This window comes from Ipomoea triloba, chromosome 2 (genome assembly GCF_003576645.1).
Source record: "Ipomoea triloba cultivar NCNSP0323 chromosome 2, ASM357664v1".
Classification (NCBI taxonomy): Eukaryota; Viridiplantae; Streptophyta; class Magnoliopsida; order Solanales; family Convolvulaceae; genus Ipomoea; species Ipomoea triloba.
This window is the reverse complement of record NC_044917.1, coordinates 791650-809027: the sequence shown is the minus strand read 5'-3', so window position 1 is coordinate 809027 and position 17378 is coordinate 791650. Positions and strand designations below refer to the sequence as shown.

General features: G+C 34.4%; 2 protein-coding genes across 2 annotated transcripts in view; both read right to left on the bottom strand.

The window, feature by feature from the left end:
- Nucleotides 1–1182, bottom strand: part of LOC116009890 (protein HOTHEAD) — a 6044-nt gene extending 4862 nt beyond the window's left edge. The window contains exons 1-2 of the mRNA XM_031249073.1: nt 980–1182; nt 454–865 (exon numbers count right to left, since the gene is read on the bottom strand). Of these exons, the coding sequence (XP_031104933.1) occupies nt 454–865; nt 980–1049 (482 nt within the window). The 5' untranslated portion in view covers nt 1050–1182. The remainder of the gene's footprint in view (nt 1–453; nt 866–979) is intronic.
- A 7231-nt stretch (nt 1183–8413) lies between these two features.
- LOC116010580 (protein ROOT HAIR DEFECTIVE 3 homolog 1-like) lies at nt 8414–16588 on the bottom strand. Its single transcript, XM_031250054.1, has 23 exons — nt 16369–16588; nt 15388–15537; nt 14932–14998; nt 14749–14851; nt 14166–14236; nt 13993–14056; nt 13848–13913; nt 13715–13762; nt 13567–13629; nt 13421–13477; nt 13145–13303; nt 12987–13055; nt 12785–12876; nt 12159–12237; nt 11558–11723; nt 11117–11241; nt 10671–10933; nt 10479–10575; nt 10231–10392; nt 9923–10027; nt 9578–9672; nt 9174–9270; nt 8414–9065 (listed from the first exon to the last, which is right to left on the bottom strand). Exons 1-23 carry the CDS (start codon nt 16370–16372, stop codon nt 8847–8849), a joined length of 2421 nt encoding a protein of 806 aa, XP_031105914.1. The 5' UTR covers nt 16373–16588; the 3' UTR covers nt 8414–8846.
- Nucleotides 16589–17378: the final 790 nt, after the last annotated feature.

Below are 17378 nucleotides of genomic sequence, written 5' to 3'. Positions count from 1 at the left end.
TTTTTTTTTTTTTTTTTTTTTGTTCTCTTTTTCCTCATAACCAAATAATGGACTCATCACATTTATGGTTGGAGCCCACCGTTCACCGTTCACCGACCAAACCCCAATACACCCCACCTTCCCCCGGCAACAAAAATAAAACAAGTAAATTAAAAAAAAATAAAAATTTAGTGCTATTTTTCTTTTACTAATATACATAATGAAATTTTAATTAGAATTAATTAATGGGTATGAAATTGTAATAAATAAAAAGAGTGAAGAATTTTTTTTTTTTTTGAGTGAAAGGCCTTCTGGCGCTGCACAGTTGTGGTTGATTTGTTAGAGTTCAGTAGGTCCAGAAAGTATATATGAACTCCTACCATGTAATAGTGTTAGTACTAAAAAAAAAAGACATTTTTATTTTTTTGGATAATATAATTTTTTAAGGATAAATTAGAAATATTGTGTACATACCTTGGGCTAGCTCTAGTGTAGAAGCCGGCGTTGATGCAAGTGCCGCCGCCGAGGACTCTGGCCCGGGAATTGAAGACGCCGTCGGTGGAGATGAAGACCTGAGAGGCGGACGACGGCGAGGTGTCGGCCAAGGTGATGTGGAAGTTCTCCATGAACGACACGTTTGAGTTGGCAAACGGCACGCCGCCCCTCTCCAGCAAAAGAACACTGAAGTTCTGCGACAGCGTGGCCGCCAAGGGGCACCCCGCCGTGCCGCCGCCCACTATAATGTAATCATAATCCCTAGCCCCGCCGCCGCCCACGGCGGAGCTCGACGACGAGGAGGAGGAAGAGGAAGCGGAGGAGTAGGAGCTGGCGTATTTTATGAACGGATATTTATCGTTCCAGAAATGATTATTCGAATTCTCTCTCCCTGAAACACGGACAATATAATATAATATAATCGCCATTGCAGATTGAATCAGATTATCAGAATAAGCTTTAATTATAACACCAAACATGATTAGAGTGAGAGAATGTGATTAACCTCGGCAAGAAGTGACGCATAGAAGACAGGAGAACAGAAGAAGTAAGAGTGGATGCCCAACCGCAGCCATGGACGCACAGACAACCTCAGAAAACACTTCTCTCTCTCTCTATCTCTCTCTTCAAAGTGGCTTACGTTGGTTGGTCTTGTTTTCTCGTGTTTCTAATTCATACATATACACACACTCTCTCTAATGTTGAAACTCGAGTTATATATATATATATACACACATATATATTCATCAGTAGCCCTTTGGCTGCCAGCTAAGCTAGCAGTAATCCTTATTCTCGTACCACCTCAATACTACATAAACTACTATACGGTAAAGCTTTCGGCGCCACTACTTTCAGTGGTTATACACTTTTTTTTTTATACTTAAAAAAAAATGAAACAATTTAATTAATTTAACTCGAACAATTTTCAAGTGAGTGCTAAATGCGCAATTGAAAGGTTAAGTTGAAAAATTGATTCTCGTATTTCATGTCAAAGAATTTTGGTTGGGCGGATTCTGATTAGGTAGTTAGGTAGTTAATTAACTACTAAAGCGAAATGGATGGTGTGATTATAAATGTGCACGTTGCTAGGTTGGAATAATAGAATCGGTAGTACGTGATCGCAAGACGCAAATGATAATTGTCGCAAGAATTGGTAAGTTGAAGAATCATCTACGGAGTAAGTATGAAACACTTTAATTTATGAAAAAATTTGTTGTGGCTATTTAAAGGTGTATGTCAGGCATGTAATTCTAGTTAATAAATAATCATAATGAATAAATTAATTTATGTTAATCATAAAATTAGTCTACGCTATTTATAATTGATCGGTTCAAATCAAGAAATCAATAAATTACTCTCAACCCAACAACCTGACCAGAGTTGTCACTACACTAACTAATTACAACTTTACGATCATGAAGAAGCATTCTGACTTAAAGACCAATAATGTTGTAGAAGGCCTTTGTCAAACGCCCGAGGGTGCCTAATGCCTAGAGCACCTAAGCAGCTAAGTAATCATAATAAGAAAAACAACACACAACAAAAAAACACCCAATCAAGTTGGCCGAGTTGGGTGCCTAGTTTGACCGACCCAGACGCCGAGTTGGACGATTCGAGTGCCTAAGCGGCTTAGTTGGCCGACCAACTAATGTCGACCTAAAAGTAAAATCTCCTCAGTCTAGGAGCGTTTAGACCCTTTTTGCAACATTGCGTGCTTAAAACAAATGTACATCACAACTAAGGAAGGCATCGACTATCAATCTATCATATTAACCTGAAAGTAATAGAGAGTTTTTGTTTTTTTTTTAAAAAAAAAATTCTTTTAAATATATAATAAATGGATGTATAATAATATTTGGCATAATATTGTCACGTTATAGAATACCGGGTATTAAAAACAATTTTAGAAGAAAAACTAATATTGTTTGGAAAAACTAGTCCTTTTTTTAATTATATCTAATATTAGTATATTAACACTTATATTAATACAATACATTGTACAACTAACTATTTTATACAATGTTATAGTCCATGTTAATTGGTATCATAAACAAAATGGCAAAGCCAGGGTGGAGAAGGAGATGAAGTAATGGTTGATGTGCATTTTGGGGAGATAGAATTAAATGTAGAGGAAAATCCAAATGGAAATTGATCGATCTCATTTAATGTAGAAATGAATGCCCACAGTTGGGTGGCTCCATCCATCCATCCATCCATCGTAGGAAAGACTGGTGGCCGTTGGATATCCTTATTTTATTAACAAAAATTTAAACTTTAATGCATGTATGTTATTATACCTTTGGAATACGTACATTCTCAATTCTCATGAACTGTGCTGTTTTGGTCTGTCAATTTACGCTCAGCTACGTGAAAGTGGACAGCTCACAACGCCAGCCTATATATGTAGCGGTGGAGCTTCTACGTAAATAATAATGGCTATGTATTTTAGGGTATTTTCGGAATCATAGTGAAATTAAAATATTTTTTTTGAGTATTACGACGGATTCTGTTACAGTAATATGTTCATAACTACTGACATCTATATGAGAAAGTCACTTTGTGTTACTAAAACGCAATGTCATTGGCGTGAAATTAGAATAGTTAGATTAATAATATTATGTCTTTTTTTAAAAAAAAATCTATCTAGACTTATTGAATTATTAATCTATTTTAAAATATTGATTTCTTTGGTCCAATATATGGAATACGATAATAATTAATTATACATGGAATAAAAACTACGATGCAGGACAATATTCCACTCGTAATAAATGATCAAATTCTCAATTTATTATTATCTTACCCTCAATTTTACTATCTGTATGTATTGATCGAGTAGACTAGATCCATCATTCATATTTCATCCACCTTTCTTCGTTATATCATACAACATTCTTTTCATTTTTTGGGGTACATAAAACATTTTGATCTTCCATTTACAAGCTAGTGATGAGTTTGTTCATTTCCAAGTATAATTAAGAATATTTATAAGCCAAAGACCTTGTGGTCTACTGGCATCAAATCCTTCCCTTTATACGGGAGATGGTGGGTTCGATACTCAGAACAGATACTGCATTGTGATAGAGTCAGTAGTATTCAAAAAAAAAATTATAGTTAATACTCTCTCGAGTCTCAATTAAGCCTGTCGTACTTACATAGTCTTATTAGTGCAGTTTAGTTCTCACATGATGAGTAATGGTTGTGGGTTTCCCTCCTTATCATTAAATATTAAAAGAAAAAAAAGGAGTACATACATTTGTGTGTGTGTGAAAGGCATTCGGTTAGTAAATTGTTGTTAAATGAATTGAAGTTGATATAAATGTTATCTAAAATTCACGTGTCCAATCTTTTGCACGGTGCATTAGCTAGCTAGCTAGGTTTCAACCAAAATAACATATTTTTCTAACATATTTATATATACAGCTAGCTGCCTGCGCTGTTAGCTAGAGTAGGTGCATGCACTTCCATATAATCGATGATGAACCTGTAAAACAAGCTACAAATTAATGTTACTCTGCTCCAATTTAATTTTTATTTAAATCATTATATTAAAGGGTTTGGTAGATATATACACGTACGGTTATTTATGTATGTAATTTTTATCATTGCAATGAAAAATGTTATTTTCTCATACTAAAATCACTCATTAATGAACTCTGATGATGGTATGTTTGGGAGAGTTATTTATAACGTTCTTGAACGGAGCAATATCATACATATTTTCTCAACTTACTGAAATACAAACGTCAATATCACCTCCACTAGAACTCAAACTCATGCATACCTTCTATTTGTAAGAGTCACTTCGTGCCACTAGATCACAAGGTTATTGACACCACGATCGTTTTTTAAAAAGGGTTATTTCACATGATTGTTTGGGCATCCCCGACCAAACATGTTATAGCTGCCATTATATTGAATTGGGTGGGTGATGAGGTTAAAATTTCTAACTTTTTTTTTACGAATTTTAAGTTTTAATTTACCCATCCAAACTGGCTTCTCATTTAATTACCACCTATAACATTGAATGCAAGTGACTTGACACAATTAAGTATCATATCAAGTTTGAAAGGAGAAGATCATTTACTGTTTGAATACCTTCTTCACAATGAGATGAGACCTAGATCGTATGGCCCAAAATTGAACTGCCATTACTAGATGGGATCAGATCACCAGCCTGTATATCACCAAATCCACACACTCAAGAACCCTATATATATATATATATATATATATATATATATATATACACATAACTTTCCTCTTTGCATTAAAGTGGATGATGCTGGACCATTGACTAAAATTAGGGTTTTCCGAGTACCCCAATTATTTGTTATTCTCGATATATCGTGTATATATTAATGTTGTTGTGCATGTTTTTTAGTTTTTATTTCTTTGTTGTTAGTTTTATGTTGATAAAGATCGGTGATGGATAAGTATTAGATCATATATAAAAATTATATAAAACGTGTAAGCGTAAATAATGTACATGTGTAGTGTATAAGTAGAATATATTGCTATAGCTTTTATTTTTGCATTAATGTGGTGGTGGACCATTGACTAAAATTAGAGTTTCTTGAATCTTAGTGACAAACTATTTGTTATTCTCATGCATCGTATTAATGTATTCATATATGCTGATAGAGATTGATGATGGGCAAGCTAAGTTCGTTACAGATCATGGGCAACCTACAACAAAAAATTGATCAGACAGTTAATTTGATAAATACAATATGTCTAGTTAAATCCTCCCTAAAAGTTATATATTATTGGTTTTCTTAGTTCGAACAGATTAATTTTATGTGTGTGTAAACAACTTAAATTATTTTATCTCATTGTAATCTTTTACTGGTTAAATCACAAGTCAAATTTTACCGAGAACCGCATATATATATATATATATATATAACTGTAAATATTGTCATGACTTTTGTCTTGGTATTAAAGTGGTGGTGGACCATTGACTAAAATTAGAATTTCTTGAGTTACCCAAACTATTGCATCAATGTTGTGTGTTTTTTTTTTTTTTTTTTTATATATTGACTGATTTATATTTAATTGTTGATAAAGATTGATGATGGATGGGTAAGTTCCGGATCATATATAAGAATTATAATACATGTAATGTAAGAGTAATTGTAAACGATGTGTGTATGTATACTGTCAACTGTATAAATAATGTCTTTACATATATCTTAGTATATATTTTTATACTATTATGCATTAGGTAAACTTCATGGCATTTTGGTACGAGAATCATGGTCTACTCATCCATCCACTCCTTTTGGGGCATAATTTTTGTGTTTTTGTGACGAGGGAAACACTTAGCTATTACTTGAACGTGTGTACGTGGTAAATCTCACTTTTGCGTAATAACTCGTAAATCACAGTACATTAGGAAGACCCTGTGCAACAGATTTGACCGAGAGAATGTTGACAAGAACGTAACCGAACTCGTGATCATGCCATCAATTACAAGAATTATGCTCCACTCAATTGGCTACTCCTTTGGGAGTATACACTGCGCAAACATCGCTCTTATGTAATAGTTCACAAACCATACAAGAGAGGTAAATCGCACTAAAAAGACTCTAATAATGTGATCGGCTCAACTGAGAGGATGCTGGCAAGAATGTATATATGTGTGGTGTGTATGTATACTAGTTTAAATGTGTTTGGCCCTGCGGATTGCACTATTAGGTATGCATAAATGCACCACAACGTATTCAGAAATGCACCAGGTTGAAATGCACAAATGCACCACACCTGGTGCATTTTTCAATACACTATGGTGCATTCTTGGCTTCTTGCATACCTAGTGTTGACATGATCGCACGTCCGCACAGGAGAACATGGTCGGTCACACGGAATGAGACCTTTTATATATATATATATATATATATATATATATATATATATATATATATATATATATATATATTAAAGTTTTTTTTATTATTAAAGATGCGGTGGACCATTAATAACTAGAAAACCTAATTAATTAGGATTTCCTTAAGTCGATCTTGTGGTGCATTAATTTGGTCTAGCTCATAAATGGACAATGGAATTCATAGCTTGTCCCTACTTCTGTTCTGCCTTTCCATTTTTCTTTTCCATCTAATTAATTTCAACATTGGCATCCCATTACCTACCCAACTAAAATTGTTCCCAATTTAGATGTTCTTACTTCTTATCAACAGATTCATCCATTCCGTTCCATGTTACTCCTTTTACGTCATTCCATCGGGTTAAAGAGTAGTTTCACTTCAAATAATTTTGTTAATATCTCAACTTCAAATTAATCTAAATTAACACACTATTAATAAATAATACTCCGTATTAAAAGGTTATAGTACGCAAAGTAAGGTATAAATAATACTCCGTATTAGTTAACTCGTTTTTGTTTGGTTTTGAATATTTATGAGAATATGACTTGTCATAGGGCGTATAGCCCGTAAATATTTACTGCAGTTATAACTTATCAGGGGCTGCACCTACTATACAATAAATTATAGTACTACAAGTCTACAACACTTTAATTAACAAGCTTTAGTTTAACAAGCTTTAAGAACCCTGGGTACTAACATGACTCTCATACCAAAATGTCACGAGTTTAATTCTTACAAACACTCTCTCGGTTGAGCACGTCTTACATGATCTTCTTAATACAGTTTACCTCTCTTATGTGATTTGCGAGATTTCTCGTACCATGCGTGAGACTAATCCAACTGAGTTTCAGTCAGGGATAATTTTCTTAAGGATAGGATATTGTTAAGTTGCATCCACATGAATTCAAACTCTTAACTGCATGCTTAAATTGGTAAGGGTTTTAATTTTATTTATACTCGCAAATTTTAATCTAGTCTATTTGTAATCCATTTAATATCACATGGTTGTTAATTTCTTTTCAATAATGATAGTTAGTTGCCAGCCACCATTGCCAACAAATATGTGGGAAGTAGTGGTCACAGCCATGAACTAATATAAAAAATATTTTTAAAAATGCCTTAAAAGTTGTAACTGAGTGGATAAAAAAATTATACAAAAAAATTATGAGTTAATATAATTTTTGTCGAAATTCTCTCGGTCGAGTCTTTGCATGCACATCCTCCCAATCGAACTCGTCACATAAAATTTTTCTAGTGCAATATATCTCTGTATGGTGGATGCGGGTAAACCAAAACCCTAACCTACCATTAAGCGGTTGAAAGGTTGTTGTGGTATGCTGACTGCTGAGCTAATTTGAATTATATTGAGATAGCCATAATAATGACATAATATAGTGATAAATAATGTCTTTATCAATTATAGAAAAGAATTATTATTCTTCGTACCAAACAAAAAGGAGCCATTAAACTTGCTCTATAATGGTACTGCCCTGCGTAATTGATCGAGCCGGACCAACCTAAAAAATCTACCGCTCATTTACTAATCAACCCTAGCCCGCCGTCGCCGGCCAGAGTACGAACATCGGAATTGAAATTTTAATTGAAGTTATAAATACTTAATAATTGAAATAAATTTTAATAAAATTAGTATATTCATTTGATTTAGTAATAAATAAGAATCAGAATTAAAATAAATATTTAAATAATTATTTATATTTAAATAGATAAACACACATATACATGTATATATGTGTATGTCTAAATGATTTGAATTCAATAATATAGATAATCATAATCAAATATTGCAGTATAGTGTTAAACTTATGAAACAAACGTCTCTCAAAATTAATACGGAGTATCAATTTGACCCACAAATTATATAAATACAATTTTAATTTTTAGTCTTGGTCTCTTGGTGATCAATCCACAAGAATTAATATAATTTGATTTATTACTAGCTGTAATATCATTTTTATTTTTAATTACTCGTATTAGTTATCAATTTAAAAGCTAGGATGATAATCTAAAAAAAAAAATGTAAGACAATTCAAGGTTCCAAATTTAACTCCCATTGTAATTTTTTGTCAGTTAAACTGTTAAAGTCACAAAGGAACTTCACTCCAGTAAACCAAAGAAAAACAAGGATGCGCGGCAGATGGGAACAGAAATTAAACATTTTACAGAACAAAACACGATGTTATTTTGCCTCTCGCAGGACATATCAAAGGCAACACACTACTGAATAAACAACTTCAAAAAAAAAAAAACATGGCAGGGTTGTTCGTTCTATCTAGCAGCTTACAAACAAAACAACCCTACCCAAAAGTAAAAAGTAAAAAATAAATAAAAGAATAAAAGAATAAATCTCATTGGCATATATGATTGGGATTAAGGGTGAAACCCAATGACCAAAACCGTGCGGTGTGTCAAATGCGCGGATGAGATGACACAAAACGATACAACTTTTAGTGAATCTTCTTTGGGCTAGTGAAACTCAGCGTTGCTTTCTGAAGAACCAACCTCAGATGAAGCACTGGACGACGTTTCGCCTCCGCTCCTCGATTTCTTGGAAGAAGGGCGGCCACTAGAATTCGGGCGCTGAGGATTAGCTGTTGGCTGAGCTGCTCCTTCCTCTGCTAGGCGTCTCAGGATGTCCATGATGGTTGGAACAATCTTTGTTGATAAAGAAATAATTCCAGGAAGCTGTAAATATTTTATTTTGTGTTAGGACGTCAAATTTATATATTTAAAAACGTACCATACCATATCATGTAAAATGAGACCTAGGGATCGGAATAGATGAAAACTTACTGCTCCATTGCGGAATTCACCAGCAATGTCTAGTTGAACCCAGAGTGCTTTTAGAAGCAGGAACGCCACAAATAAAAATGCCAAATAGAAAGGATTTCTGAAACGAGCAAAACCAGTGGATGTCATGGATCAACAACGAAAGAGAACAAGTAGGAAGCTAGGGCAACTCCAGCCAAGTTGGTTAAACTATTAGCACATTAAACACAAGGTTTTAAGTTCAATTTTTAATAGGCGTGGCCTATGCCTTCTTGGTTTGAACTATGCAACTTAGGCTAGTGGAGTGTGGCCTATGCCTTCTTGGTTTGAACTATGCAACTTAGGCTAGTGGAGTTTATCCTGGACACACCATCAGGTAGTAACGGCGGATTTCTCTTGTCACTCAAATATAAAGGCAAACAAAGTACCTCAAAAGTGTCATAAATTCATTGAATCCCAGAACAACCAAGGCAAGAATTGCCCATGGAGGTGGTAGCCAATCGTTGCTTCTCTTGCTAGCCTCCTGCGAATCAAGAAACAGGTATCAGGAGAATGCTTGACCTTACAACCCCCCATGCATACAGATTTGAACTTTAAATATGATTATCTTTCTGTACATTTGCAATGCATAGAAATATAGAATCCTCAACTCATTATTTTGTTTGGCTGCTAAGTTGCATTATTTGAAGTCCATTAAAGTGGTCATGTAAACAACTAACAAGCCTACCAGCCAAAAGCAAGAACAGTTCACAAAAGCATTTGAAATGGCATGCCTGAGCATTAATAGCTTGGGTGACGGTATATTCTGTCTCAGTTGTAAATTGCCTCCACAAACTCTTGCACTGGACAGGTGTGATCAATGTTTTCGGTGAAGGAATCTGTTACAAGGATAGAGGAAAAGCAATGAAAACCATATGAAGTGAAGCTATTGAAAATGCAAGCTAAGCTTGCAGTCGATCAATCTTTCTTTTGATCTGTTCTATAGCAATTAATTAAGCATGCTAGCTTAAAAGAATAGCACGAGCAACTCTTTCTCTCCTCTATTTCTTCAAATTAAAGATTATCCAATTTATGTAATTACCTCATCCCAAGTGCTTGAGGCAAGAGGGTCAAATGTTGTGATACTTTTATTACCAGCAGATGCTGATTTACCATCCAATAAAGCAAGGGTCAAAATTTTTGCAATATTATCAGCTTCATTCCCCAATCGGATTGCAGCCATAACTGAGAGTATCTTCAAAGACTGAGGAAGAGATCAATGAACACGGGTTAATTTGCAGCATTTAAATGGATAATTAGCTCAGCAATATTCAAAAAGCATTGACATACAGATAAACGAGCAGTTTTGGTAATTCCTTTGATGTCTTCATTTCCAGTCCAGACTCTAGGCATTGAATCAGAATCATGACTAAACATTGTTGAAAACCTGACAAAAAGTTTGTGGTAAGTACCTTAGGAAGAATTCGATCATATTTTGTGAAAGCCTAAATCAAAGGTTTACTACTGAACATTTTAGCCTACCTCTCCTTCATACGGCTCAAAACCCTTCCAGCTTCTTCCTTTGCCTTTGTTTCAACCACTCCTGTAGCATAATCCTTCAATTTTGAAAGTATATTATTCCGGGCCTCTTCATCCATCTTAAAACCAGAAAGTGCAGCAGAAGCACCAGAGACTGCTGCTTCAGTCTCACGATTTAGTAGTTTTCTTATTGCTGGCCATGTATCATCACTAGCTCCATCCAATAGAGACTCAACAGGTCCAGATAATGCCTCATTCAGTTTTTTCTGCACAAAAATTATCATCAATTGCAACAGAATTGACCATAAAAATGATCCTCCATGTCTAGTTGCAGATTCCAAAGATGCTCAGTGTAAAAATGATCCTTGGATATTAATAACACACTATTTATGAGATGCAAAAGTAACTTTTATGCCCCCATTCTTGAACTTGGTCTCATGCCAATTTACCTCATAAAGGGTTGTAAGTTCAGCCAACTTGGCAGCACGGATTGCAGCAATATGGGCATCTACATCACGCCTGAACTTATCCTTTACTTTAGATGAGTCCCAGTTAGCTTGTTCAATGGCAGCATCTGGAGAATTATGGTTAATTGCTTCAGAGACTGAGTACCATAATACTTCAAAGTCCATAATCTACATACCATAAGTTAGCAATAAAGTCCATAACTTCAAATTGTAACTACCATATAACAATACCCCCCCCCCCCCCCAGCGTATGAAAATATTAACTATTCCTCTTCATATTTGATAATTAGGAACAATGCAATGCGCCACTTTTCATTGTCCTCTCCAATAGAGGGAGGAGGATAATAATAGACTACTCAATTATATTTCTTCCCAGTAGATGTTACTAAGCCAAGGAGCAAGAGGGAATGTTAAATCATGTACCTTTGCATCTTTCGTTGAATTGCACCAAACAAGACTCACTGCACTCAGAAGCAGCCACAGCAAAGCCCTTCCCTCCATTCAATGCATTATCGAACATTTCTTTGAATTTTTCCATAGCCTGAGATCGTACGTGTCCCAGCATGGATTGGTAGGTCGGTTGGACAAGCTACAACATAAGAAAAGAATAATATCATGAGGAACCAGCATGTAGCAGAAAAGAAAATACCAATATATCACTCTTGGAACTGTAGTTCTCTATGACGTTCTCAGCAGCTCCTTCTCAAAAATTATTTTTGAAAAAGATAGATATACCAATCCAGAACAAATATATCCTATCAAGAAGATAGTAAGTATTATTGAACTGATTTATTTGAGCAAGTTCTGAGAGTTTGTGATAGGGTAAGATGGACTGCTCTAAAGTTTTGATATTTGAAAATAACATAGTCTAGTTATAAATTACAATTCTGGGGCTTGGGGGGGGGGGTGGTGGTAAGTGGCCCACTGCTTTTGAAATTTGAAGAATAGTAAATGGACCTAACATTTTGGCCTATGGCATCCATGTGTAAATAGAAAAAATTTTAGTGTTCTGAGCCAACATTACCTGCAACAATTTCTCTTCCAACACTTTTCTTTTTGCCATTCTTACACCTTCATCAAAGAATGTGGCCTCAGCATCATACCTGACAATGCAAAGACTTGTTAGGCCAAGTCCAGATGAGCTCCTAAGTTTCTAAGTTGTTTACTGTGCAAGAAATATAATTGTGATAGACATCATAAGAACAAGAAGACACAGTGAATGACCCTTAAACAGCAAACCCAAATTGCCAAATTTATGGAGTGACAAAGAATGGTTCCACTTGTGGTGTCACATTGCCACTTTCAATTTTACTTTTCTTTAACCTGATCTCATATTGTTTTAGAAGGAAACAACTCACAATTTTCTTTTGCTGTTAGACTGAGCAGAAGAACATTCAGATTATTGAATCAGTTTCCTTTTTGAACATCAGCTTATTGTGTGATTTCAAGAACAAGATAAAGTTCAAACATAAAATTGTTCCCTCTGGCAAAGGATGAATCATTGAAATTTTAAAGGATGTTATCACACAGTGCATGGATTATGAGAGCTAAAATGAAATATGTTCAGGGCTATTCAAGATCAATAGATAAAGCCATAAAGGTGCATATGCATGCACAGCATGCTATCTGCAACAAAATAAATATGCTTACTCAGACAGACGAGTAGCCAGTATTGAACTGAGCATCTTCCCAAATCCTGGCACAGGATGAGATTGAACTTCTGTCTCTAGTCGACACCATTCCTATGATATGATCACATTAAAATTAAACAATAATGATGTTCTATACTTTAGAGGAAACAATGGGAGCACAATGCACTTAACTAAATCATTCCAAAATTAAGTAAATATACCTCATTTGCAGTAAAAGCAGCATATTTTTCATTGGAAATTTCTTCACATCGTACAGTAGCCACCATAACCTTTATTTATACCACACAATCATATATATCACCAAGAAACTAGAAAAATACTTAACCAGAAAATTCAGGCTAGATTTGTAGGTAATAACCTTGTGTGCAGGAAGATCAAGATCCTTGTTTTCTTTTATAATTTTCCATATCTGCTGTGCACTAAATGAAAAACCTGAAGCAGGAACAACTGCCCGCCTATCTCCAGCAAGCCCGCCAGGTTCAATAGAGTGAGAGAACCGTTGTCTTAGGTTAGCCACCTTCATGAAAAAAAAAAAATGGTTAACCAAATTGAGAAATGTAACAATTTCTGAAAATGCATGATTATAATGAATGGGAAGTATTAAAAGCCAAGAACATATAACAAATTTAATTACCTGCTCCCTGAATTGTTCCTCTTTCTCTTCAAAACTATTAAGAGCTGTCACCTCAACCTGGCAATAGATTCAATTAAAAACATGCATATTTCCAAATAAAACTGAAAACTTACCATTATGGTAGAGTCTATCATGATGAAACTTACATTAAAAAATTCACTTAGAGGAGTTTCTATGTGAGCTTGTGGCTTTGGAACAGAATCCCATATCTGAACCCAAAAGAAGTAAATAAATAAAGTAAATTGCAAAACATAACAACAAAATAACAAATAAAATAAAGGTAGAGTGCAGTACCTTCTGAATATCTTCCCTCAAAACAGGCTCCAAATTTTCAAGAGGTGTCTACATTTCAAAACAAACCCAGCAAATAAGGCAATCATGTTATTAGATCTAAATTTCATGACTCAATAAGAAAGAAGGTTCATACCCTTGTTTTATCACGTATAACAAACAGCAAAGTTGTTTTACGGGGACTAAATAATCGCATCATGACCTGTTGCAGTAAAGTTGAATCAGTAAATCATCCTCTGTCCTGCTATTTGTAAGACAAAATTGCACATATTGTACTGTACCTGGAAAACGGTTTTCAACAGAGGCTTGTTTGCTGCTTGCTCCCGACCAATATCATGGCACCACCTGAAGATGCACCCTTATTTACTCACATATAAGAACTTTTGAGAGAATCCATGGTAATCTAATAATGTATGTTGTTTGTTTGCCCATAATAGGTTAAAGACAAACTTACATGTTTATTAGAACTATATCAGAAACAGCAAGGGCAAACAAGGAACTTTGCTTCTCAAATGCAGTATCATCCTAACAACAAAATATATACCAAATCAGAAGCAAATTTTCTATTACCATTCAGAGCACCAATGGCTGCATGGAAGTCAGGCAAGTGGAACAAATGAGCAGTTGAGCACAAGCATATAGCCAGTAAGTCTAGTGTCAATAAATTAATAGTGCCTACCTATAAGGGCTCTTTAGATCTGATTGAAGTCAGGACAGACTTCACTAAACAAAGAAAAGATCTTAAAGCTAAGTCAAACTAAATAAGACTTTGGGAAATTATCTTAGGAGCAATAAGCAATGCCACATAACAAAGTTGATTTGATAAAATAATATATGAGAGCAAGGAACTCTTGTGAAGATAGCTTGAAATATAGAGAATTTGTGTCAATATTTATATAATGATAAATGCAGCACAATTCTTATATTCAGAAGCAACAATTGTGAGAACCACATTGAAATATACCATGAATCTGCTGGCGAGAATAACAGAGGTAACAAAATCATGAAACATGACAAAGAATCTATTTCAACCATACCTCTCCGCGCTCTCTTCCATCAGTGCCCTCTAAATCCATTACAAGTGTGCAAGGCTCAATCCCAGCACAATGAGCCATCCAAATACCTTTAGTTGTTTGTGACCTAAGAATAACAAAATCCAATCAGTTAAACTAAGTGCAAAAAGAAAGAGGCATAAACACAGGAGCTTGATGAAGACATGCCTTCCCTTAAAAGCATCCATCTCTACAAAGTTTGTTTTAAATAGATGATTTAACAATGTACTCTTTCCTGCAGAATCACAACACGAATAAGGTCAAGATTTTGTATAAAGTGGATAATCAAAACATAGGCAGTAGAACATGCAAAATTTACATTTTTAAAGAGCAAAAAAAAAAAAAAAAAAAACAAAACAAAACAAAAAACAAAAAACAAAAAACAAAAAACAAAAAACAAAAAACAAGACAAAACAAAATAGAGTTATATTCTCTCTTTTTATTCCTTCAGCTTGGAGGGTGGGGGCAGGGGTGACAATGCTGCTGTGTCTATGTGTCTATTCTTAATCAGTTCAATGGTGCTTCATGCTTCTAATCAATATGAAGAGCATTTTCAAGCCTACCAAATAACAAACAAAAGTATGAAGAGGATCCATAAAGGTTCTTCCACTAAAAAATACATACCACTACTCTGTGGACCCATTATTGATACTACGGCATATGACAGCCCACATTCTGCGAGCTTGACTTCCTTCATGAAATTGTCAATTCCGACGACATTGAATTCACCATCCCCATCAATGAGTTGAGTCGAACAACACCCATCTTTTTTATCTGAGACAAGTAATTAACTTAGCAAGAAACTATATAGAGAAAACATAAAAGAAGAGAAATTCATCATTAACAATGAACGTGCAGAAAATGCTCTCAATATAATTTTTAGCATTAATACTTCATTAATTATGCATAACCATTTATAAGCTTGTCTACAATGTATGAGAACCTAAAAAAATCCATATATAAAAAAACTAGTTACGTTCTCCATCACATGTATCCCTCGACAACAAATGAGAAAAGTTATAAAGTAATTTTTAAAGGAGAGTAAATGAAGATGAAAATGATGTAGCCAATCTTTTCCTTTCCTCCTACCCCATGGAAAAAGAATTGATAAGTAATGTAAATATTCTGAATATACATAGAGGATCAAATGTTTAAGGGGAAAAAAATTAATAATTAAAAAAAAAAAAAAAAAAAAAAAGTCTAACACTTCCTTAAATATTTCCATTTTCATCAGTAAATTAGCATGCTTAAGCTCCAACCAATTAACACTATGCAGAAATAGCCAAGCTAGGTTGGCTATATAAGAATGACAGAGAATTCAAAGTTTAATAATCAAGATCACGTTGGAACAAATCAGAAACATTAAAAACCGTATGAAATTGAAATCACAATAAACATAAGATCAAACCGATGATAACGAGAGGCAATCAATATCATTAGCCATTAGGCGATAAAAGCACAAACATTATACAACAAACAAAATCCATAGCAAATGGAATTGCGTAATTAAAAGCGGATCATTGAATAAATTTGATACAAAAGCTATCATGAAACCAATATATGAATCGAAATGAACGGGAGCAACGGGGAGTTTTGAAGGCTCACCCATCTGTTTGCGACGAAGCTCTGTCAATGGCGGAAAGATGTATGAAACGAGAGAGAAAACTATAAGTGCATTTGTATTTGTGCTTGTGCGTTCGAACCGGGAAGCGAGTTTGAAGAAGAAGAAGGCATGTCTGTGATTTTAAATACGATTATGTCGCTCCCGCGAGCGACTGTCTTAAAAAGTGCCGATTTGCTATCAATGTTTTTCTTTTTTCTTTTTTTTTCCCCAACAAAAAAATGAACTAATAAATTATTTCAATATCTAATTTGATATTGAATTTTGACTAATTTGAATATTTATTTATTTATTTATTTGCAATTGGTTTTTTTTTTAAGAACCATTACATTTATTTATATTAAAAAGAGGAAAAGCCTTACAAAATAAAAGCTCAAACTAATGAAAAAACAAAAAAGGTGCAATTAATGTTCTTTTGTTAGGTGCGATTCTAACATATTTTGCTTGATGGTTACAAAAAGGTCAAAAATATATATATACATGGTAATTCATTTTAGTCCATATTTTAAGTATAGCTTTTCGATTGTATTGGAATATGTGACTCCAAAACAAACTCATAAATAATATATACACGCTAATCGATTTAAATTGGGTTGGGAAGAATCACCAAGGATAATGAAATGGGGTTGGGAGGATCGGAGATAAATAAATAAATTTTTTTTAAAATGGTAGGATGTAGGGGCATTTTTTCACAATTGTTTTAGAGCAATTAGACGTGATTGATTAGTTGGGGGCAATTGTGTGTGATCAATTGTCTAGCTATGTAGCAATGAGCATGGATCACAAGTAAAAGCGGGAAAGGGTCAACCTAAGTGGGACAATATGAAGAGTAGTGCGTGGTAGGTAGATGGGAAAGTGACTTGGGGTGTAGCAAAGGGAGATGGAGCATGCAAGAGAAATAAAACATATTATTAAAAAAAGTGAGAAAATAACTGTGAAAAGTCCATCATATCTTCATACGGAAAATGAAAGTGGCATTGGTTTGTAGCAAAAT